The sequence below is a fragment of the Balaenoptera acutorostrata genome, chromosome 3 (genome assembly GCF_949987535.1).
Source record: "Balaenoptera acutorostrata chromosome 3, mBalAcu1.1, whole genome shotgun sequence".
Taxonomy (NCBI): Eukaryota; Metazoa; Chordata; class Mammalia; order Artiodactyla; family Balaenopteridae; genus Balaenoptera; species Balaenoptera acutorostrata.
The window spans coordinates 75,085,660-75,110,241 of record NC_080066.1 but is presented as its reverse complement, the minus strand read 5'-3'; the positions used below and the strand labels follow the sequence as shown (position 1 = coordinate 75,110,241).

General features: G+C 33.8%; 1 protein-coding gene across 4 annotated transcripts in view; it reads right to left on the bottom strand.

The window, feature by feature from the left end:
• The window catches only part of VPS13C (vacuolar protein sorting 13 homolog C), a 197,130-nt gene that overhangs the window by 147,558 nt on the left and 24,990 nt on the right, over nucleotides 1–24,582 (bottom strand). For all 4 annotated transcript variants that reach the window (XM_057542575.1, XM_057542576.1, XM_057542577.1 and 1 more), the window contains exons 4-8: nucleotides 22,701–22,796; nucleotides 21,185–21,286; nucleotides 5,621–5,730; nucleotides 3,247–3,306; nucleotides 732–791 (exon numbers count right to left, since the gene is read on the bottom strand). In XM_057542575.1, the coding sequence (XP_057398558.1) occupies nucleotides 732–791; nucleotides 3,247–3,306; nucleotides 5,621–5,730; nucleotides 21,185–21,286; nucleotides 22,701–22,796 (428 nt within the window). The remainder of the gene's footprint in view (nucleotides 1–731; nucleotides 792–3,246; nucleotides 3,307–5,620; nucleotides 5,731–21,184; nucleotides 21,287–22,700; nucleotides 22,797–24,582) is intronic.

Sequence of the window (24,582 nt, the reverse complement as noted above, 5' to 3'; positions counted from 1 at the left end):
TGGGTACAAATGGCTGTTTCAAGGGAGTGGTGAAGGGAGAGGATTCTATGATCAACAAAGGTGGGGAAAGCTACATACTAAATATCCTTCTTAAAGATTCACAATGTTTATTGTGAATAAATGTTTAGCAATGTGAAGCAATGTTTATTGCTAATGTTTATTAGCATATTTAAAGTACTGTGAAGTCCTGGAGTTTAAAACAAAATAAAACGTACCTGTTTAACTATGTACAGCTTTCTACTTTAGTCAGTAATCTTACTTGACCAGAGAATATTTTTTCAACAAATCTGATAATATCCTAATTACCTAATGCTCCATGAAGTACAATTTGGGAAACATTAATTTTATTCAGTTTCTTTATATTCTAGGTGAAGAATCTAAACCTCAGAATAGGTAAGTGATTACAGAAGGTTATCACATAGTAAATAGCAGAGCCAAAACTGGACCCAGAACTTTTAACCCACATTCCAATGGTATATTATGCTCCATGAATACAATTTGGGAAACATTAATTTTATCCAGTTTCTTTATATTCTAGGTGAAGAATCTAAACTTCAGAATAGGTAAGTGATTACAGAAGGTCACATAGTAAGCAGCAGAGCCAAAACTGGACCCAAAACTTTTAACTCACATTCCAATGGCATATTCTGCTCCATCAAGGTTTCTTGAAGAAAATACATTAAGTGTTTGTACTTAGGAAAATAACTGGATTAAAAAGTCTAGTCTAATACCTTATATATAATTTTTTCTGCTTCATTTAATATGCACGGAGTCCAGTGTTCATTTGCAGTCTAAAAGAAAAAAAGAGAGTAACTGTGAAATGAAGTATATATATCAACAAAACAGTGCTCTAATAACCATAACAAAATAACTTGGGAACAACAAGACATTTAGCTAATGATGGCTAATGTTAGTTACCTGTTTCTTTACATATTTATATTACAAAATCAAAGGAACAGTGAAAATGGAATTGAGGAGGTTCTAATTTAACTGAGTTCATTCATTCAGAAAATAATTACTGAGCTACACTGTGTCTGCGCGTGGAAGGAATTGGGTATGAATAAAAACAGAGAGCTAGCCTATAAACTATTGCAGAAGGTCCACATTCTTGTAAAAAGTAAATAAATAAATAAATAAATAAATATTGCAAAGTAGGAAGAAAACCTGGAGAATATGGAAATCACAGCATGACCATGTTTCTACAAAGTCAGTATGGTCAGCAATGCCAAAAGCTGCTGTGAGATAAACTAAAATAAACTTACTTAAGCGGCCAGGGCATTACTGATGAACTGGTTAAGAGCAGTTTCAGGGGAGCAGTAGAATAAGAGTATAGTGGGTAGGGAGTCATTAGGAGGTGGGGAAATAAAGAGAGCAAAGGTAGAGAATTTTCTCACCAACTTAGTTAGAAAGAAGAGAAGGAGAAGGCAATAGTTAGATGGGGCCTGGGTGGAGTGGGAGAAGGTTAAGGAGAGGCTTTTTAATTTTAATATAAAAGAGACACTTGAATGCATTTAAATGCTTAGAAGAAGGAGGTAGAGAAGGGAGAAGAGGGAAGAAGAAGGGTTGAAGATTTAGGAAAGAGAAGGAAATTGACAGAAATAAGGAAGAAAAGGCAAAAGGTAGGAGGGGGTGAGAGAAAAGGGGGAAAAAGGCTCCTAAGGACACGGGGGACGACGGGATCCAGATCAGAGGTGGGAAGATTATCTTACATATAAAAGTTAGTTTGTAAGTGGAAAGATGGAAAAAAGGAATGGTACAGATACAGAAAGAGTTAAGTTTGCTATTATTGTTGTTGTAATAGTCAGTGTGGTAGGTGAAGCAGAAACTGAGCCAGACAATGTGCCACATGCTTTACACAAACTATCTAATTTCATCATCACAAAAGCACTAAAATATAGGCACTATTGTATCAATGAATGAAAGCTGGATAGAAGGAAACCAACATGATAACCAGTTCAGTAATGTGTCACAGGTGCTTTGATAAAATATAATGGGGAGCATAAAAGAAGGAATGGTAACTTCTAAGAGTGAAGTAAAAAAAAAGAATGAGAAAGACGGTAATATCTGAAGGAACTATTAAAACCTGAATAGAAATGCCAGGCAGATTAAGGGAAAAGAATAACACAGGCAAAGAAAAACCATATGAAGAATCTGAGCAAAGATACGGAGGATCAAACAACAGCACACACTAAGGAAACTACACACCATCCTTAGAATGCCTGTTATCAGTCAATGGGCACTATTTTGTATTTTTCATTTGGTCTGTTAGAAGCTCAACATTAAACAGGGAGCTCAATTATGACTAATACTGCTGGTCTCATTTTTCTGGAACAATGATCTCTCTGCCTTTCAGAACACAGATTCTGGTTTCTTTAGAAGTGTTATAGCATTGTCTCTTTTTTATTGAAAGCTACTTCAAATTCATTTTGGAAACAAGCAGAGGATAAACAGTGTATTAAACAGTAGCTTCCTTGACTCCCTTTCCTTTGTTTCTCCAGTACCTTTTCTTTAATTTTTCTGCTTTGATCTTCAACTGATGTATACCTCTACTTCTCTGCATGCATGTATCTTCTTAAGGCCTCCATGTAACAATGTCCTTTTTCTGTTTAATAGTCTACTTCTCTTTCTTTTTTTCTTCGTCTTCTTTCCCTACTAAGGCCCTCTTCATATAACTAATCAAAAGGCAAAAATGTACCCAGTATGATCTACTGCTCACTGTCCTTAACTTTAAAACATGTTTCCTGCCACTTAGTTGTCCGTAATAGGAAAAAAAAGTCCAACCTGGATATACACACTCTATATCCTTAAAGACCTTTAAGAGAAAAACCAAACTGCATTATAAAATACTTAATCAAAATAAATTCGCTTATGTACATTTCAATATAATAAACAGATACACATGTATAAACTATTTGGAAATTATACTGTGGATAAGAACATAACTCTATAGAAATCTATCTTCTCCTAATTTACTAAAGATGTAAGATACAGCTTTTAATACTTTCAAAACACTTGTTCTTGATATTTTGAAATCTGTTAAATTCAAAGATAAATCAAAATAATTAGAGAACATAATGAAAGTATCACTAAAAGTTGTAAATTCCTAGAAAAGCTGTAGAAAGATTACACATAAAAATAAAACAGCTATTTGTAGCAATAGCTGATTTTAGGAAATTCACCCTGTGACTTGAGAATAATATTTTACAGGTTCCACAGACATTTTAATTTTAAATAAGGTCACTTTACCAATAGACTAAGTTCTCCCAGCGTGACACCAAATGAAAGAGGCCGCTTTGGATCTGTTACCTATCAAAGAAAAAAAGGTGACATTAAAATATATTGATAGTGAGGGTAAATTCATTCTCCACTCTACAATAGGCAACACAGGACAATGAGTTCAAAAGTAACTCAACCAAATGGATTTGTGGAAAAGAAAGGGAAGGAAGACTTTAACATGGCTGGGATTTTCCATATTTTGTAGGCATGACACTAACATGATACTTTCCTAGAAGAACTATTTTCTTACTAGAAGTGAGAAGATTGACTAACTAGGACTAAACAGACTCTTGTCTACATAGTTTAAAAGAGACAGTCTCTTTATGTATATACCATTAAAGATGTTCTCCATAGATAAATAAAACAAGGAGTTGCAGATAAACCGTGCCACAAAATTATTTTTAAAACATTTAAGATTTTCACATTTAGAAATGTGAACTGTCTCTTTAAGCCTTTAATTTCCCGGACACTTTAAAAATGGTTTGTTAGAAGATGCTTCAAGATTCTTAATATTTAATTTCCTCAATCTCTTAACTCAAAATATGCCAATGTTAAACTTCTGATCTATTTCTCATCTTCAATACCTAAATTATATTTATACACAGTGCTTAAACTGTGCCATGGTGTGTACGATGTCATTGTTTTCGACATCGCAAAGATGTCCAAAAGTCAGTGTTTTTTGGTCATGAAAGAAAATAGGGAAACTAGAGAGAGGAGAAAAATCATGTTCTAAATCATCCACCAGAGACTTGAGTTTAGTCACCTAAATGCATGCTCTGGTATAGCTGCAAAGCACAAAGAGCTTTGTGAGCTTTGTTTTTAATATTAGATATATTATGATTTGTGGCAAAATGTATTTCCCTTCATTCCCATATTCATCTTTTTATACCTATGGATATCAAGCTCAAAATAACTTGCAGCTATTTCAGAAGGAACTTTAATAAAACACAACTCCTCAGCTGCTAATGCACTACCCATAAATTATTGCTATCATACAAAGAACATCTTTATGATAAATTATTATATTTTCCCTACCCCCATTTCTATATTTTTCACTATCCTTCTAGACACAATAATTAAGGTAATCACATTGAAAGAGGCAATATAAGGAAGATCCCTTTGTGCTTTTAATTTTTTTCCTTTAGATTATTGTAATATATTTTGTCACTGACACCAATTTAAATGTAATTGATATTACTTGTCCCACTCCTACGTATCTCTGTATTTCTTCATTAAAGAGAAAGAAATAATGTACCTTTCGAATTGTATTTGCTCAATAAAAAAGCTTAGTTTAAGCTTAAACTGAGATTATCATTCACCAACATGCCATTAGCTTTAAGAATAATTCTTTTACTTCCATGACGGGTTGAGTCAATTTTATTTTCCTAAGTTTGTTTTAAACAAGGAGATTTATGAATTTGGTTTTTAGACATTATTTGTTAGCAAAATTCAGTCTAATGACTGCAGAAAAACCAAAAGATAAAAGTCAGTGTAAGATAGAGATGGTGTATCTTGAAAAACTACAAGTGTGTCTTACTGAATATTAAGTTACAAAAGGAACTTATCAGGAAAGTAAAATAAATTCTATATATGGCAGTATGACTTTAATTCAATCCAAACTTAAAGCAAACTAAAAACAAAAAAGAAAGCAAACTCATTTTTGGAAAAGATGAAAAAGCATTTCCAATTTGTTAGGTAAATGAAAAAAATTCAAGGCTTCTCATGTATGTTTCGAACTTTAAGACAAAGCAGTGCATATTAAGTTGAAAATATTTGTTATATTTTAACTAAAATGAATCAGTAAAATAGCTCTTAATCAACTAATGTTAAACTTTTCTTATAAGTGAAGTGTGGTTTCTAAATATTCCTACACATGTGTGTGAGTAGCTGTGGGTGTTAAAATCCAACATGGTGGAATGTAAAGTGAATGAGACTAGCAGCCAACTGACCTGGATTTTAGTCCCCTCTCTACCAACTACCATTATGAACGACTACTTCATCACTTCTGGAAGCTAATTACTTGTCATTATTAAAAAAAATTAGTTCCTTAAAGTTATATTAGTCTAAGTCTTTAAACAAAATTCAAAATAAATGATAGACAAAAATCCAAAAATCTCTTAAATTAGCTTTAGAAAGGAACATATGCCAGTTTTATGATATATGTACACATGTTAATGCCAGATGAAAAACGTCTAACACAAGGAAGGAGATATGGTAGTGTACTAATCAGGAAAAAAAAAATCTATCTTGGATTTAAAATTGCTATTTATGGGCAAATCAAGAATTAATGTCATAAAATACACACTTAATTACTAACTTAAACCAAGTAAACTAAGTTACTTACATCATCTTCATATTTAATGTGAATGTCTGTGATTTTTACTTGTACATTTTTAATTACTTGAGTTGCCAATTTTTCCAACAACGTATCCTTTTTGGCTTCTTTTGGTTTATCTATAAAAAACAGGAAAATACAAGTTCAAGAGTTGAAATTCTCAAACAGAGGGCAGAGAGCAGAAGCAAGAAGAACTACAATTCTGGAGCCTGTGGAAGGAAAACCACATTCACAGAAAGATAGACAAAATGAAAAGGCAAAGGACTTTATACCAGATGAAGGAACAAGATAAAACCCCAGAAAAACAACTAAATGAAGTGGAGATAGGCAATCTTCCAGAACAAGAATTCAGAATAATGACAGTGAAGATGATCCAGGACCTCGGAAAAAGAATAGAGGCAAAGATCGAGAAGATGCAAGAAATGTTTAACAAAGACCTAGAAGAATTAAAGAACAGACACCTAGAAGAATTTAAGAACAAACAATCAGAGATGAACAATACAATAACTGAAATGAAAAATACACTAGAAGGAATCAATAGCAGAATAAGTGAGGCAGAAGAACGGATAAGTGACCTGAAAGACAGAATGGTGGAATTCACTGCCTCAGAAGAGAATAAAGAAAAAAGAATGAAAAGAAATCAAGACAGCCTATGAGACCTCTGGGACAACATTAAATGCAACAACATTCACATTATAGGGGTCCCAGAAGAAGAAAGAGAGACAGAAAGGACTTGAGAAAATATTTTAGGACGTTATAGTCGAAAACTTCCCTAACATGGGAAACGAAATAGCCACCCAAGTCTCGGAAGCACAGAGAGTCCCAGGCAGGATAAACCCAAGGAGAAACATGCTGACACACATAGTAATAAAATTGAAAAAAATCAAAGACAAAGAAAAATTATTGAAAGCAACAAGGGAAAAACAACAAATAACATACAAGGGAACTCCCATAAGGTTAACAGCTGATTTTTCAGCAGAAACTCTACAAGCCAGAAGGGAGTGGCATGCTATATTTAAAGTGATGAAAGGGAAGAACCTACCACCAAGATTACTCTACCCAGCAAGGATCTCATTCAGATTCGACAGAGAAATCAAAAGCTTTACAGACAAGCAAAAGCTAAGGGAAATCAGCACCACCAAACCAGCTCTACAACAAATGCTAAAGGAACTTCTCTAAGTGGGAAACCCAAGAGAAGAAAGGACCTACAAAAACAAACCCAAAACAATTAAGAAAATGGCAACAGAAACATACATATCGATAATTACCTTAAATGCGAATAGGTTAAATGCTCCAACCAAAAGACACAGGCTGGCTGAATGGATACAAAAACAAGACCCATATATATGCTGTCTACAAGAGACCCACTTCAGACCTACAGACACATACAGACTGAAAGTGAGGGGATGGAAAAAGATTTTCCATGCCAATGGAAATCAAAAGAAAGCTGGAGTAGCAATACTCATATCAGATAAAATAGACTTTAAAATAAAGAATGTTACAAGAGACAAGGAAGGACACTACATAATGATCAAGGGATCAATCCAAGAAGAAGATATAACAATTATAAATATATATGCACCCAACATAGGAGCACTTCAATACATAAGGCAACTGCTAACAGCTATAAAAGAGGAAATTGACAGTAACATAATAATACTGGGGCACCTTAACACCTCACTTACACCAATGGAAAGATCATCCAGACAGAAAATTAATCAGGAAACACAAGCTTTAAATTACACAATAGACCATATAGACTTAATTAATATTTATAGGACATTCCATCCTAAAACAGCAGATTACACTTTCTTCTCAAGTGCACACGGAACATTCTCCAGGATAGATCACATCTTGGGTCACAAATCAAGCCTCGGTAAATTTAAGAAAACTGAAATCATATCAAACACCTTTTCCAACCCCAACGCTATGAGATTAAAAATCAATTACAGGGGAAAAAAACGTAAAAAACACAAACACATGGAGGCTAAACAATACATTACTAAATAACCATGAGATCACTGAAGAAATCAAAGAGGAAATCAAAAAACACCTAGAGACAAATTACAATGAAAACATGACAATCCAAAACCTATGGGATGCAGCAAAAGAAGTTCTAAGAGGGAAGTTTATAGCAATACAATCCTACCTCAAGAAACAAGAAAAATCTCAAATAAACAATCTAACCTTACACCTAAAGGAACTAGAGAAAAAAGAACAATCAAAACCCAAAGTTAGCAGAAGAAAAGAAATCATAAAGATCAGAGCAGAAATAAATGAAATAGAAACAAAGAAAACAATAACAAAGATCAATAAAACTAAAAGCTGGTTCTTTGAGTAGATAAACAAAACTGATAAACCTTTTGCCAGACTCATCAAGAAAAAGAGGGAGAGGACTCAAATCAATAAAATTAGAAATGAAAAAGGAGAAGTTACAATGAACACTGCAGAAATACAAAGCGTCATAAGAGACTACTACAAGCAACTCTCTGCCAATAAAATGGACAACCTGGAAGAAATGGACAAATTCTTAGAAAGGTATAACCTTCCAAGACTGAACCAGGAAGAAATAGAAAATATGAACAGACCAATCACAAGTAATGAAATTGAAACTGTGCTTAAAAATCTTCCAACAAACAAAAATCCAGGACCAGATGGCTTCACAGGTGAATTCTATCAAACATTTAGAGAAGAGCTAACCCCCATCTTTCTCAAACTCTTCCAAAAAATTGCAGAGGAACGAACACTCCCAAACTCATTCTGTGAGGCCACCATCACCCTGATACCAAAACCAGACAAAGATACTGAAAGAAAATTACAGACCAGTATCAGTGACGAATATAGATGCAAAAATCCTCAACAAAATACTAGCAAACAGAATCCAACAACACATTTAAAGGATCATACACCATGATCAAGTGGGATTTATCCCAGGGATGCAAGGATTCTTCAATATACACAAATCAATCAATGTGATACACCATATTAACAAATTGAAGAAGAAAAACCACATGATCATCTCAACAGATGCAGAAAAAGCTTTTGACAAAATTCAACACCCATTTATGATAAAAACTCTCCAGAAAGTGGGCATAGAGGGAACCTACCTCAACATAATGAAGGCCATATACGACAAGCCCACAGCAAACATCATTCTCAATGGTAAAAAACTGAAAGCATTTCCTCTAAGATCAGGAACAAGACAAGGATGTCCACTCTCTCCACTATTATTCAACATAGTTTTGGAAGTCCTAGCCACAGCAATGAGAAGAAAAAGAAATAAAAGGAATCCAAATCAGAAAAGAAGAAGTAAAACCGTCACTGTTTGCAGATGACATGATACTATACATAGAGAATCCTAAAGATGCCACTAGAAAACTACTAGAGCTAATCAATGAATTTGGTAAAGTAGCAGGATACAAAATTAATGCACAGAAATCTCTTGCATTCCTATACACTAACAACAAAAGATCAGAAAGAGAAATTAAGGAAACAATGCCATTCACCATTGCAACAAAAAGAATAAAATACCTAGGAATAAACCTACCTAAGGAGGTAAAAGACCTATACTCAGAAAACTATAAGACACTGATGAAAGAAATCAAAGATGACACAAACAGATGGAGAGATATACCATGTTCCTGGATTGGAAGAATCAATATTGTGAAAATGACTATACGACCCAAAGCAATCTACAGATTCAATGCAATCCCTATCAAATTACCAATGGCATTTTCTACAGAACTAGAACAAAAAAATCTTAAATTTGTATGGAGACACAAAAGACCCCGAATAGCCAAAGCAATCTTGAGGGAAAAAAAACAGAGCTGGAGGACTCAGACTCCCTGACTTCATACTATACTACAAAGCTACAGTAATCAAGACAATATGGTGGCCTTCCCTGGTGGCGCGGTGGTTAAGAATCTGCCTGCCAATGCAGGGGACACGGGTTCCAGCCCTGGTCCGGGAAGATCCCACACGCCGCGAAGCAACTAAGCCCGTGTGCCACAACTACTGAGCCTGCGCTCTAGAGCCCGTGAGCCACAACTATTAAGGCTGCGAGCCACAGCTACTGAAGCCCGCATGCCTAGAGCCCGTGCTCTGCAACAAGAGAAGCCACCGCAATGAGAAGCGTGCTCACCGCAACAAAGAGTAGCCCCCACTCGCCGCAACTAGAGAAAGCCCGCGCACAGCAACGAAGACCCAACAAAGCCAAAAATAAATAAATAAAATAAATAAATTTATAAAAAAAAAAAAAAAGACAATATGGTACTGGCACAAAAACAGAAATATAGATCCATGGAACAGGATAGAAAGCCCAGAGATAATTCCACACACCTATGGTCAACTAATCTATGACAAAGGAGGCAAGGATATACAATGGAGAAAAGACAGTCTCTTCAGTAAGTGGTGCTGGGAAAACTGGACAGCTACATGTAAAAGAATGAAACTAGAACACTCCCTAACACCATACACAAAAAGAAACTCAAAATGGATTACAGACCTAAATGTAAGACCGGACACTATAAAACCCTTAGAGGAAAACATAGGAAGAACACTCTTTGACATAAATCACAGCAAGATCTTTTTTGATCCATCTCCTAGAGTAATGGAAATAAAAACAAAAATAAACAAATGGGACGTAATGAAACTTAAAAGCTTTTGCAAAGCAAAGGAAACTACAAACAAGACGAAAAGACAACCCTCAGAATGGGAGAAAATATTTGCAAACAAATCAACGGACAAAGGATTAATGTCCAAAATATATAAACGGCTCAAGCAGCTCAATATTAAGAAAACAAACCAAATCAAAAAATGGGCAGAAGACCAATCAAAAAATGGACAGAAGACCTAAATAGACATTTCTCCAAAGAAGACATACAGATGGCCAAGAAGCACAAGAAAAGCTGCTCAACATCACTAATTATTAGGGAAATGCAAATCAAAACTACAGTGAGGTATCACCTCACACCAGTTAGAACAGGCAACATTAGAAAATCTACAAACAACAAATGCTGGAGAGGGTGTGGAGTAAAGGGAACCCTCTTGCACTGCTGGTGGAATGTAAATTGATACAGCCACTATGGAGAACAGTATGGAGGTTCCTTAAAAAACTAAAAATAGAATTACCATATGACCCAGCAATCCCACTACTGGGCATATACCCAGAGAAAACCATAATTCAAAAAGACACATGCACCCCAATGTTCATTGCAGCACTATTTACAATAGCCAGGTCGTGGAAGCAACCTAAATGCTCATCGACAGACGAATGGATAAAGAAGATGTGGTACATATATACAAGGGAATATTACTCAGACATAGAAAGGAACAAAAGTGGGTCACTTATAGAGACATGGATGGATCTAGAGATTGTCATACAGAGTGAAGTAAGTCAGAAAGAGAAAAACAAATATCATATATTAACGCATATTTGTGGAACCTAGAAAAATGGTACAGATGAACCAGTTTGCAGGGCAGAAATAGAGACACACATGTAGAGAACAAACGTATGGACACCAAGGCAGGGAAGTGGCGGGGGGTGGTGGTGGTGTGATAAATTGGGAGATTGGGATTGACATATATACACTAATATGTATAAAATAGATAACTAATAAGAACCTGCTGTATAAAAAATAAATTAAATTAAATTTAAAAAAAGAGTTGAAATTCTCACATAGTTCATAATCAATGACCAAACGATAGCTAAGGCACTACTCAATGGAAATTACAACCTATTCCAGTGTCCTTCTTTTATTTTAGATTTTAGATTTTAATATGCATTTCCAACTTAAAACTTATTTTTGAAGTTACATTGTAATCTAACATTCATTTGACCTTTGAAGACAGAAATCAAGTGGCAATGTGTATAAATAACACATGGCATAAAAACTACTTTTACCTACCTTTTGAGCGATCAAGACCTTTAAAAGGTTTCTTAAAATGTTTTTTGTGCTTTTTACGTTTACGTCCTTCTCAGTGGAAGCATTTTAGTGAGAAAAGGATAAAATTCAAGTTAGCAGACTAGAGGACAGAAAAGAAAACAAGAGACTTCTTCCTGACAGCAAATTTTGGTACAACTCACGTTACTTTATTCTAAACTGATCTGTTATTTCAATACAAGCAGAAATTCACAAACCTTCTTTAGTCTAGAATAACCTTCTTTAATCTAGAAAATAAACTGGCAGGTGCAATTACACAAAAATTGGGTAAAATATCCATACAGAATGCCCTTTACAATATTTATGACTGTTTTCACTATGAAGTTTAATTTTTCATTTCAGCGTTACCAAAATATTGGAAATGTAATAATGACAGAATAAAAAGACTTTCAGAGAAAAGGTTTTGATAAGTGTGTGGTAGGAACACAGGAACACAAATGAAATGAATGGTTAGGCTGCCGACAGATGACTTCCTCTGGATGATACACCTCACAAGCAGAATGCTTTAATAACTTGAGGACATAAAGAATACAAAAAGGGCAAAAAAAGTACATGGACTTGTACACTGAAATTAGCTTAGTAATTCCTTTAACACCTCATCCACTTTTATTTGGCACTGCCTCACGTCATGGCATTAACCCAAACCTATCTTACCCAACTTACAAATCGTTACATTCAACTGCCTATTACACATCAACTCCAGTCCACGCTCTTGGGGCAGCCTCTGTATGGTCTCCCCTGCCTCCAGTCTCCACTGTTACCTCCGACCTAACATCCTTCTATACCGCCACCAGACTTACATCTTCTAAAATACTATTCAGGCCTGTTAATTCCCTGCTCAAAATTCTTTTAAAGGCTCTCTGCAGCCTGCCAGATAAAATGAGAAAGTGTTTGCATGACACAAAGGTCCTTTCATGATCTGACCCCTATCACCCTGTCCTGTTCTATCTCCTGCCACTCATCCTTGCACTGGATACTTCAGGAATACTACTTATACTTTCCAAAACAAACCATAACTTTCTAATGCCTAATGCCTCTACATGTTTCATTCCCTAAACTTGGTTTCCTCTCCCTGAAGTTCTTTACCAGGCAAATTCCTAGGAGGCTTCCAAATCTCAGGTCCAGCACTGCAGCCTGTGTGAAGCCTTCTTTGACTCTTCCAAGCATCTCCAAGGCCATCTACCCCTGCACCTTATATAGACTTCCATTAAGCAGTGATTACACTGTATTTGAAGTGTTTGCACAACTGTCTTGTTACCAGGCAGGAGTCTTCATTAGGACAGGAATTATCCTAACATCTAGGCACAAAGCACATGATACGTATCTGTTCAAATGAATCCAAAAAATCCACATCTGAACATTATAATAAAAATATAAGCTCAGTTAATGTTACATATATTTGAGAGAATATACATGATATTTAGCTTGAAATTTTAAATTCTTTCTTCCTTGATATTTTAAAGCAAATTGTCCTGCCACTACAAAAAACTAAGAATCAAATCTTGGATTTTAAGAATAAAACCCTAAGTTTCAAGAAGAAAATATTTAATAAACGTATAACAAAATCTGGACTTTGCTATTACCAGTAGTTGTCACAGTGATGTTCCCTAAGTCTTTTTCATTTATAAATTAAACATTCAGAAAAAGACTAGGTTCTCAAAGAACTACCATTTGAAAAGAAACAGCTAAGAAAGCCAGAGTAGCCCTGAAAACCATCCCACTTAAGTAGAAAGCTTTCAGAGACAGGAGTTCAGCTGCCTGGGTTTAGAATCTACCATAACTCACTCTTCTCACCTGACCTCCTATTATCTTTCTGGTTTCACATTTGTTCTAGCACCTTGTTCTGTCTTTGATCTCAGTGTTAGATGCACCATGTTTAAACATCTTCAAATAGTTGCAAAATCTAATCTGAGTACTACATATTTCTTTAGAGAGAGTTTCTGTTTAATCAGATGGACAATAAATTCATGATCCCCAGTCACTCTCTAAAGCAGTTCTCAAATGTTTTGGTCTCAGGGTTCCTTTAACACACTTACAATTTAAGAACCTTAAACAGCTTTTCATTTAGTGTGGGTTACAGCTATAGATATTTACCATATTGGAAATCAACACTGAAAATCTTTTTAATATTAACTCATTAAAAAACCCATTATCTGATAGTACAGTTAACATGTATTTATGAAAAATAACTATATTTTCCAAACAAAAAGCTGTAGTGAGAAGAGTGGCATGGTTTTACAATCTTACAAATGTCTTTAATGTCTGGCTTAGTAGAAGACTGCTGGATTCAAATACCTGCTTCTGCCTTTGCTCTTTTGGTATATGTTGTTTAGATTGAAGTATGTGAAGAAAATCTGACCTAACTACAGATATGTAATACGAATAGGAAGGAACATCTTCACGGTCTTTTCATGCAATTATGGATACTACACCAAACTCAACTAGTGATAGCTTCTTAAAGTTGCACCTTGGAAACTGAAACTCTATCAGTGTATCTTTCGTCTGAATTAAAATCAGTCTACCTTGCTCTTTTATACATTCATAATTTTTTACCACGCACTGATAATATGGAAATATTGCTTCATTGAATTATGCAGATCTTACAAACATTGAGTCACTTTATTATTTAATATCAAAAATCACATTGTTAATACCACCACAAATCTCATCAGAAAAGTCTTTTAAGTATGGGAAGCCATCAAGCTCAAAGCAGCAAATACAAATTCCCCAAAATTCTAATTTTTGTTCAGAAACTCAAATCTTTTTGCTGGCAACAAACACTGTCAGTTGTTTTTTCTTAAAGTTGTATTGTTGGAATGTCTACCAAACACCCAAATCTGAGTAATAATACTCTGTCAGCCATTCTTCCAAATAAAATGGCTTTCCATGAAAAAAGCAACTGGTTCCACTGATAACTGAAACAACCGCACAAGTATTTGTCCTTGAGACAATTATCCTGCTTCAGTCTGCAGAAGTATCTTGTGTATGCTTCCTCTTTTGTCACGAAACTTCAAAGACACATATGCTCAAAAGCTGTAATTTATTAAAATTTTTCTATTTCATCAATGACATTAAGTAAAATTGGTGCTTTTTCCATTTTACTTTGTTTTTTACTGTGAGTGATTGGTAAGGAGCAATACAATGGCTCCTGATAGTATAGTTTAGTGCCACTGCCTCGATTCATGCTAAGGCAGCCAGCAATTTTACACAACATTGCTTTTGCACCATCAGCACCAATGTCAACACAGTGAAAACATCAAATAACGTCTTAGCATTATTATGAAAATAGTTTTGACTTTTTGAAAACCACTGCTCTAGAAGTTTTAGGTATTTTCTTTGTTTGTTTTTTAACGAGGAAGGAATATACACTCAGAAACTGGAAAAAACGAAAGGATTATAAAATACACACAAAGTCCTGGACAACTAAATAAAGATATCATCAACAAAATTATTCTCATTTCAGAATCATCAAATTCTGGGCCTAGTTTTTTTATCCAGGCTAATATACCTTTTTGGAATAAAAGGAAACTCTGAATCAATGAGGTTTTACTTTATAGTGACCTCTGTCTGTTTTGTTTTGTTTTTAGCAATGCTGCCCAATGATTTTGTTACATGTTTGAATGGGCCAGTGGAATTCGTTTGTATACTGGAGGCAGGTTGCTCCTAGTAGGATCAGAAAACACTGCCCCTGGCAGACTACAGAAAGCTGGTTCAATTACAAGCTACAAAACTGGACAGTGAACCATGAGTATCTCCATGCTATCTTTTATATTAAACAAAGTGACTCGAAGACAAATTAACATAGTCAGCCACACTCACTCAAGGGGCAGATTTGTACAAAGAGAAACTCCTTTCAGGGTAATTTCATTCAATGCTGTGAAATCTGCATGCAACTTATTCTTCCATTTGTCATAATGAACCTAAACATTAAAGAAGTTTCTAGCAGCAAAAGTAATTATATCATAATGCTTATTATTGTTTACATTTTGAGATAGAGACCCCATTTGCCATTTAATCAAAAGAAATTTTAAGTGTGACTGAGCTAATATAACAAATTCCTGAAAAGTTATAGGGAATACAGTTAAATAAATCAAATTACTATGTAAAATATTAGAAATTATTATTTTAATGTGCTTGGTAAACTTCCTAGGATACAAAAGAATCCTACTGTTAAATCCTAAAGCAGTCAGCCTTCAAATTTGCCTTATGTGAGGCTGTCCAGGACAGTAGTCTACCGGTGCCTCCAAAGCTACTGCAGAGGCGAAGCAAATCAGGGAGGACATGAGAAGAAAGTCACAGAAACATCTCTTATCAAGGTTCTAAATAAAGTCTCACTCAAAAAATAAAAGGTTCCATTTTATTGCTTTTTACAAAGTCTGAAAAGCACTGCTATAGGAGAGGAATTGTTTAATTGAGAAACTACTATTCTACAGAACTAAAGTCAAAAAGGCAGTCCAAATTTGAAAGTTATCTATAGATCAAACTGTAAGCTTCATAAGGGCAGTGGATTGTGTCTGTTTCACCTCATGAATATTCACCATCCAGCAGAGTGCTTGCTACTAGAAGACATTAAGTATTTGGTGAATGAATAAATGCAGAAGGTAGAGAAAAGGAAATGATGGTAAAGGGGAAAAACATGAATTACATTTCCATATTTTCTAAAAGGATGACACGTCATATGAATTCCATTAAAAGCACAAGCATGGATAAGAATATAATTTTGTATGTAGCTGAATATAATTAACCATGCATACCCACCAGGCTTGATGTCCTTGTAAACAAAGTTTTCCAAGCCATATATGAACTCCCCTGAATGTGCGCCTGCATCCGCATGGCAGCGATAACCAAAATGCAAAGCGTTTAAAAGACACCTTTAATTTTACACATAAAATATGTCTAAACTTAATTCAAAGAATTAGAAATCATGTAACAGAACAAGTAAAATCCAGTGACACCAAAACAACTTACTTCTAAGGAAATATTTTCAGTGACACCATTTTCATTCTTTCAACATATAAACCTTGTTTTCATAACATTAAAACAAAAATTCTTAATAATTAAAATTATAATAATAATTTCAAATTAAGCAAAACAGACAAATATCAATTATGGCTAATGTCTCATTGGTTTGCCAAATTTTCAAAGAAAGCAAAAATCTGCTGTTTTGGTTCCCTTTTTCCCCACCATTTTGCCCATTTTCAGAATGAAATATTGCTGTGATATTTATGCTAATTTTAGAGTCAGCTGAAATGAATTCATCTTACTTTAGTGTACGTTCCCTTTCAGACACATTGTCTGAATCCTTTCTATCCATTCTTGTCAGTGATGGCTAGGTAGCACCATCTTCCATTTCCCTCCTCAAATCCAGCCTAGACACCACTACAAGCTTACCTTCCTAAAACACAGCTGTGATCACATCACTCTCCGGATTTTTTAAAAAAAAGTAAAACTTACTTTCTCACTGACTACCAATTAAAGTCCATTATAAACCAGAGTCAAGAGCCAGACTGAGTTCAAATTCTAGCTCTGTCATTTTCTAGCAGCATAACCTAGAACAAGTTATTTAACTTCCAGCTTTCTCAACTATATAATGGGAACAATAAAAGTCTTTATATCATAGAATTATGACTATTAAATGAGTAAGCTGACATAAAGCATTTTGAAGAGTGACCCACAAATAGTAAATTCTCAATAATTATCGTCATCACCATCATGGCATTCAAATCTCTTAAATCTGACCTAAACTTAGATTTCCAACTCACGTCCAGCTACGCTATCAAACTTCCAAATTCTTAGCTGCTCCCCATACATGCTCTACATTTTTTCATTTCATTGTCCCCTTTACCTAGAATGACCTTTCTCCTTTCTGCATACTCATCCTTTAGACTCAGCTGAAATATATACCTTCACAGTGTCCGCCCTGATCTGTGGCTGAATGTAATATGCCCATTATGAACTCCCGTAACACTCTTATCTATACCTCTTTGATGAGACGCAACACTCTCTCTTATTTATCACTATACATGAAGTCTTTCAACAGTAGGTTCCACGAATTTTCTAATTTTTGTGTTTCCAACAATCTGTTGAACAGAATGGCATCAGACTTCTCAAAAGTACTTGAAAGTTAGAAGATTTTGCCTTCAAAATTCTAATTTTAAACCCAGCATTCTATCCCCAGCCAAATCAAACAAATATGGAAGTAAATTACAAATCTTTCAGACTTGAAAGGATTTTTAAAATTATATCCAGTGTATCCTTTCTTAAAAGCTATTAGAAATGTTCTAGCAAAACAAAGGAACAAACTAACAAAGAACAAAAGGCAAGGGACCCAATGAATTAAAACAGAAGAGCAGTGAAGACCAGTTCCAGGATGACAATTATGTAGCAGAACTAAAAAAACAACCAGTTCAGAGAAAGATCTCCAAGAGGAACAGGGGGACAGGGAGAAGACCAACAAATGGGTTTGGCCAATTGGAAAATAACACTGATAGTCATATGATAGATAGATTTCATGTAGTACACAAAAAGAATTGAAGATAAATTTACAAAGAAGACCAGGCAAATAGGAAAGAAGCATTTACAAATTCAAGAAAAACAAAAGGCTACATAGCAAAGGAAATATAATCACAGTGCATTATTTGACCTATGCAGTGAATAATAATTATATTGTCATAGTAATGTAAATTTTGACTCGTAATTGGCCAAAAATTATGATATAACCATATTGTGAGAAGACAGAAAGTGGAATTTAGGGTGAAAAAATTGTAGGAGAGGTGAACTCCTTAACTACCGTAATAGGAAATCCAAGAGAGTGCCTTACATTAATACATTAGACAACCACAGAAAGTTAATATTTCTAAAATGATGGTTCCCTCTAAGAAGTGGGTCTAGAGGGTAGAGAATGGTGGAATACGAAACTGACATTTTTCATCATAAGTCTTTTTGGAAAAACTATTTGATTTTAGAGTTAATGTTAACTCTAAAATTTTAGAGTTTTTGATAAAATTAACATTTTAAAATACAGAATCTATATAGCATTTGAAAATCTTTTGGCCTCACTAGGAATTTAATATTTCCCTTTACTTTACAATAGCCTTTCCAGGAAAATAAACTCACTATAATGAAATAAAAGAAGAAAAATATCAAGAAAGTTTATTTTTACAGTTAAGCAAGCTCTCTAGAAATGAATTTATAGTTATATTTCAATTTTCTTTTTTTCCCACATAATAGTGGGCAGCACTTTATTTTAACAAATGAAACAAATTAAGTAAAAATACTTTTTTAAAGCAGATCAGCCTGAGGACTCTATTTTCATTTTTATCATCTGGTGCTTATAATTGAATCACTTCCTCTCTTTACCTCCTAGTCTCTATACATACATGATAGTGCTTTTGTGCTTTTAAAATCAAGAAATAAGTGGAAAAGTAATAAGTATGAAAAATAAAGTATGGTAATCAAGTCAAAACTATTAATTAATAATGGTGAAATAGAAAGCACCTAAAGGCCAGGGTTGTCTTATCATTCGTACGAATAACATTACATGAACGTAGGATCCATATTCACACAAACTAGAAAAAATACTTATATGCAGTCAAGATAATTAAATGTATTTCTTGACAATTAAAGGAAAAAAACCTCTATCAACGTATTTCCCAATTCCTGAATTCATCTCTTTTATACTCAAAACATTTTTCTGAGAAATCTAATGTAATAATGTTAAAACTCAGTTTCACTTTCTGAATTTTAGTTCTACCCAACAAAACCTAAATTTTATCATCCAAGAAGCTACAATGTAATGATTATATATTATATAAGCCTAACAGCCCCATTTACACAAGCTTAATACTACAGATATTCATCCCCTATAGATTTATCAAATCATCCTTAATAGCCTCTCTGCCAGACACAAATATAAGTTTCCTAAGTATTGAAAACCCAGGAGTCAAAATTTCATAGGCACTTAACACAAAAGGTATAGCAGGTTATCATTTTGCTGATTAAGTTGTCAACTACTAAAACAGGAGAGAGTATATACCATGCTTTTTCTTATAGCTCACTGGAAACACTAAAATATTTTTTAAGCAATCACAGCTATTTCCATTCCAAAAAAAAAAAAAAATGAGTTTGGGGTTTGTTTCTCAAGAGGGAAAATATAACTTAATTATACATATTATAAATTATTATAAGTGTATAACTACATGTTACAGCAATATATCTAAGCATATATAAATATACCTATTGATGACTACATAATTATATACATTTGTGTTAAGAAAACAGATTTAATCTGAATTGATTCAAGAAAGAAATGAAATTTTAGTGCTCTCCAAGCCTTTTTCCTCATTTTTATAAAACTTCTTCTAATTAACCAAAATTGAATAAAAAGAAATACTCACACTGAACTGTCATAAGACAAAACCACTACCACCTTTGCTTTATTTGGTACATAAAAGTACTAGAAATGAAGAAAACTGTTTTCATGGAAATATAGATCCTTAAGTTTCAGCAGAAACATAAGACATGGTTAAATATGAAAAGACATGTTTAGGCTTTTAAAAAATTCTACCATTAAGATAGCCTCTGTATTTTAAGTATTTTAGTACATTTTGTAAAAGAATCAATAATTCTGAATAAGAGAAAAACACTTGTGGCAAAAAGAATTAGAATCATTGATAAAGAATTTTAATCAGCAAGCTATTTTTAAGAGAGATTTCTTATTGATTTAAATAAATAGCAGCAGTTTAAGCTAGGAAAGATATCTTATTATAAGATCTAAATATAATTTTTGTCATTTCTAACTCAACATTTGCCACATCTTTTAAGAGAGACCAAAGAGAAATGCCTTAGCATTTCTAGTACCATCTTCTTTCATCACAGAAATATATAAACATGCTACTAAATGACACAAAAATGATGTAAAATGCTATAACTCTCACACCCCTATCTGCAATTGGGGTATGATTTGACTTGAAAGAGAAAAACAAACTTGGAAAGGCTTGGAAAAGTCCTTCAACTCACCATCCTATAGACTACTCTTTTTCATCCTATCCTTATTGTTGCTCCATAAACCAAATTAAAATAGTCACCAGATTTATTTTTAGATAAAAACAAAACATTAAAACTTGAGACAAGATCTTAAAATGCTGAAATCTGAAAAATCAAGTTTTTAAAACTATCATGTATAATATAAAGAGATAGCTAAGAAAAGATTTACAGCACCATTTCCTCTAAACATTATTTTACTATATTAATATACCAAACCTTATTATCTTTCAACAACACGTGTGAAAATGCAGACAAAGAAACCATTAACCTTTGGGAAAAACAAACAGGCTTGCAAGAACTCAAAGAATTTGGGAAGTCTCCATTAAGTAGCACAGTAGAAATGACTGGTAAGAAAAGTAAGAAAATTTAACTGCCAGTGAGATAAAATAATCACTAAGGCAATGATTCCCAAGTGTGAGTCATTAAAATCTTTACAATCAATATTGTGAGATATGATTTTAAAAGAAGATTCTTTCTTTGGAACTACAGCTTATGAAGGCCTATGAACGAATCCTCTTTACAGAGCATTAAATATATCTAAAATATAGGTATATGTACATTTATCTAAAACATAAACTTATTGTACCTTTCTCTGCTGCTTTTTGAAGGGCTTCTTCAATTCGGGATAACTCTTTCTGTTTAATATCTTGCAAGGATTTTTCTTCCTTTTCAGCATCATATTTAATACCTAAAAATGTATAGTTAATTCACATGTCCAGAAAGGCAATTAATAAATAAACAAATAAGAAAAGTTCAGCCTCATTATAATATTGTATTGTGTGTGTAGTAAGTAATTTTCTGTAAGTCAAAAAACATTTATATTCTTTAGATTGGTTTTACAAAAAGGTTAAACATAAATGATTCCTATTTATTTACAAAGCTTATATCAAAAGGAAAAGGACAGAAGGAAAGGAATTAAAGGGAGAAAGAAGATAGGAGAAAGGATATTTGGGGAAAAGGGTGCGTAGAAAGGTGAAAGGGAGGAACAAAGAGAAGGCAGAAAGTATACCAAAAAATTTCCAGTTATTATATCTGAGTGGTAGAATTTTGAGTAACTACAAAAAACGTGTAATATCCAATACCCACTGGTATCAATGTAAGATTGATGAAAAGACTTTCAGAAAGTAATTCAAGAACATGTATCAACAATCATAAAACATATATATCCTTTTAATCTAGTAATCTCATTTCTGATCATGTATCCTAAGGGAGTAACACAAAATGAGTAAGATATCTATAAGAAGGAGGAATTTATAATGTTCACTGTATAAGCAAAAAACAGTTGGCAGACCATAATGGAATATCATATAGCCTTTCAAAATTGTCACTATCACCATGAAAACTGTGAAACATATCAAAAATATATATATTAACCAAAAAAGCCAGATCCATGTTGTATATATAGTGTAATAAATGCTACATCAAATCAAGTATGTATACAGTAAAGACTGGAGAACAAAAGGTAAAAATAAAAATTGTTTCTTTTATGGTTGAGAAAATATAAGTAATTTTTCCCTAAAATACCCAAACTTTTCTTAACATTATATTGTACTCAAACTGAAAAAACATTAATAATGAAAGATATCACTTTAAAAAACATCACACTTTAAAAATTAAAATACTATATTTTATAATGAAAAAAATTATCTACACACATTTTTGAAAGAACAGTCACTCAAAATCAGAAGCAACAAAATGGGAAAAAAAGTTTTCCAGTCTGTAGATTAACACATTTTAAAAAACTTATTTACTTTCATTCCCAAAAGTAAAAGTCTAATGTATCTCAACTTAATAGGAAGCCTTAGTTGTAGAATAATTATTCATTGAGGATAGAATAAATTTCACAAATGGTTGAAATTATTCTTTCCAACAATAGCATAAAAATATTTTACATAAAATGTGGTAATATATGTGTGTGTATGTGTAAAATGTATGTATTGTATATGTGTACATATATGAATATGATTAGTTTATTTCTATTATCTTCTATTTTACTAAACATATTAAAATACTTAACGTAGGTAACAATTTAATTTTACTATGATGCTATATAATTTTACTATGATGTTTACTATAATGCTTATAAACCTAAAATAACATACTTGCCCCAGGGACAACAAGCAGGTATAATCCCTCTAGGGTCGCAACAACAGCTTCTCCATAAAGGTTTTTCCAAGGAATCTTCAAAGTTAATTTATCTAAAGGAACATAATTTCAACCTTCTTATTTGGATGCTCAAGAAGATATACATTTCTCACTTTTCATTAAGAGAAAAAGTACACAAAACCCTTCACACATATAGTATGTACATCACTCAGACAAAAAAAGAAAAAAAAACCCAACACAGTTTAAAACATCTTTTCCATATTGTATTACCATTAAGATGACTATTCACGTTGTGCTTTATATTTTTCAAACCTTTTGATAACTATTAATTCATTTAATATTCCCAAACCGTAAGAAAAATGAGGCAACTATTACTTCAGTTTTGAAAAAAAAGGAAACTCAGTCCCAGACAGGTTAAATTATATGCTGAAGTCCACCCAAGTCATCAGTGGAACCAGAATTGATGGTCTGAATATTGTACATGCTGTTCTAGCCACACCTACAACTTCATCTCTACAGCATTAGTATAAAAAAAAAAAAATCCGTTCAAGATCTCAGAAATTGAAGCGGCAACACAGAGAAGAGTACCAAAGGAATAGAACTTTGACAGTATGCCAAATTGCTACAACTGGAAGAGGCCAACCCTAAAGGCAAGGTATACTGTTTTATGGTTACTAGTCAGACCAGTTATATTCTAAATATCTACTTATAAATCTCATGAAAGGCAGAACACATCTTCTCTCTTAGAAACAATGGTATTAATATCAGGTCCTTCAGAAACTTACCTACAGAAACTTTCTCACCCATAATAATAGATGAACTATGGCCCTAATTGTCACTAAGCCAAGTTTGGAGTTTTACGGAGAAAAGCTACGCAAAGCAGGAGAGAAGACAAAAAGGGCATATTCTCAGCTAAATTTTGAAATGGGCAAAATCTGTCTTTGGTATCTTTCCACATTTATTTCTTTACTCTCTTCCCAATCTTTAGTGTGCCCTCTTTCCAGGTCTCCAGGTAGCCAATGTCCCAGTCTGCCCTCAACTGTATTAGAGCAATTCTATCCAAACCTTTTCTACCCCACAGTTTTCCATGTTCCAAAATTAAATACCTTCTCTCATCACAATTTAAAAAATAATGACCGGGGCTTCCCTGGTGGTGCAGTGGTTGAGAATCTGCCTGCCAGTGCAGGGGACACGGGTTCGAGCCCTGGTCTGGGAAGATCCCACGTGCCGCGGAGCAACTAAGCCCGTGCGCCACAACTACTGAGCCTGCGCGTCTGGAGCCTGTGCTCCGCAACGAGAGGCCACGATAGTGAGAGGCCCGCGCACTGCGATGAAGAATGGCCCCCACTCGCCGCAACTGGAGAAAGCCCTCGCACAGAAACGAAGACCCAACACAGCCATAAATAAATAAATAAATTAAAAAAAAAAAAGAGGGTCTCACAATAAAAAAATAAAATAAAATAATGACCCTACAGTCATTATACTGAGAGCTATAGTTCTCTCAGTGCTGCCGATCAGACTCTTAAGACAAAGAATCTGATTCAACTAAGTCATGCTAATATGTGAATGACTAAGCTACTTATACCACCAGAATCATTGGCACTTTTAAATAAAGATGCTGAAAGCTCAAAAAATTGTTAAACAGGATAAGAAACTGAAGAGGAAATAAAATAATGCAATGCAAAGGGAGGATATCTTGATTCACCTGAATGGCTATGGACGCAAGCCAGTTTTAGCTGGGAATCTCTTACCAAGGTTAAAATCTCGAATTATTTCTCCATCTAAATTTTTATTTTTCTCCAGCTTATAAACCTGATGAGTTTCTTAAATGGTTCCCACTTCAGAGGACCTAGAGGTAATGCCAGTCATTTCTAAGTC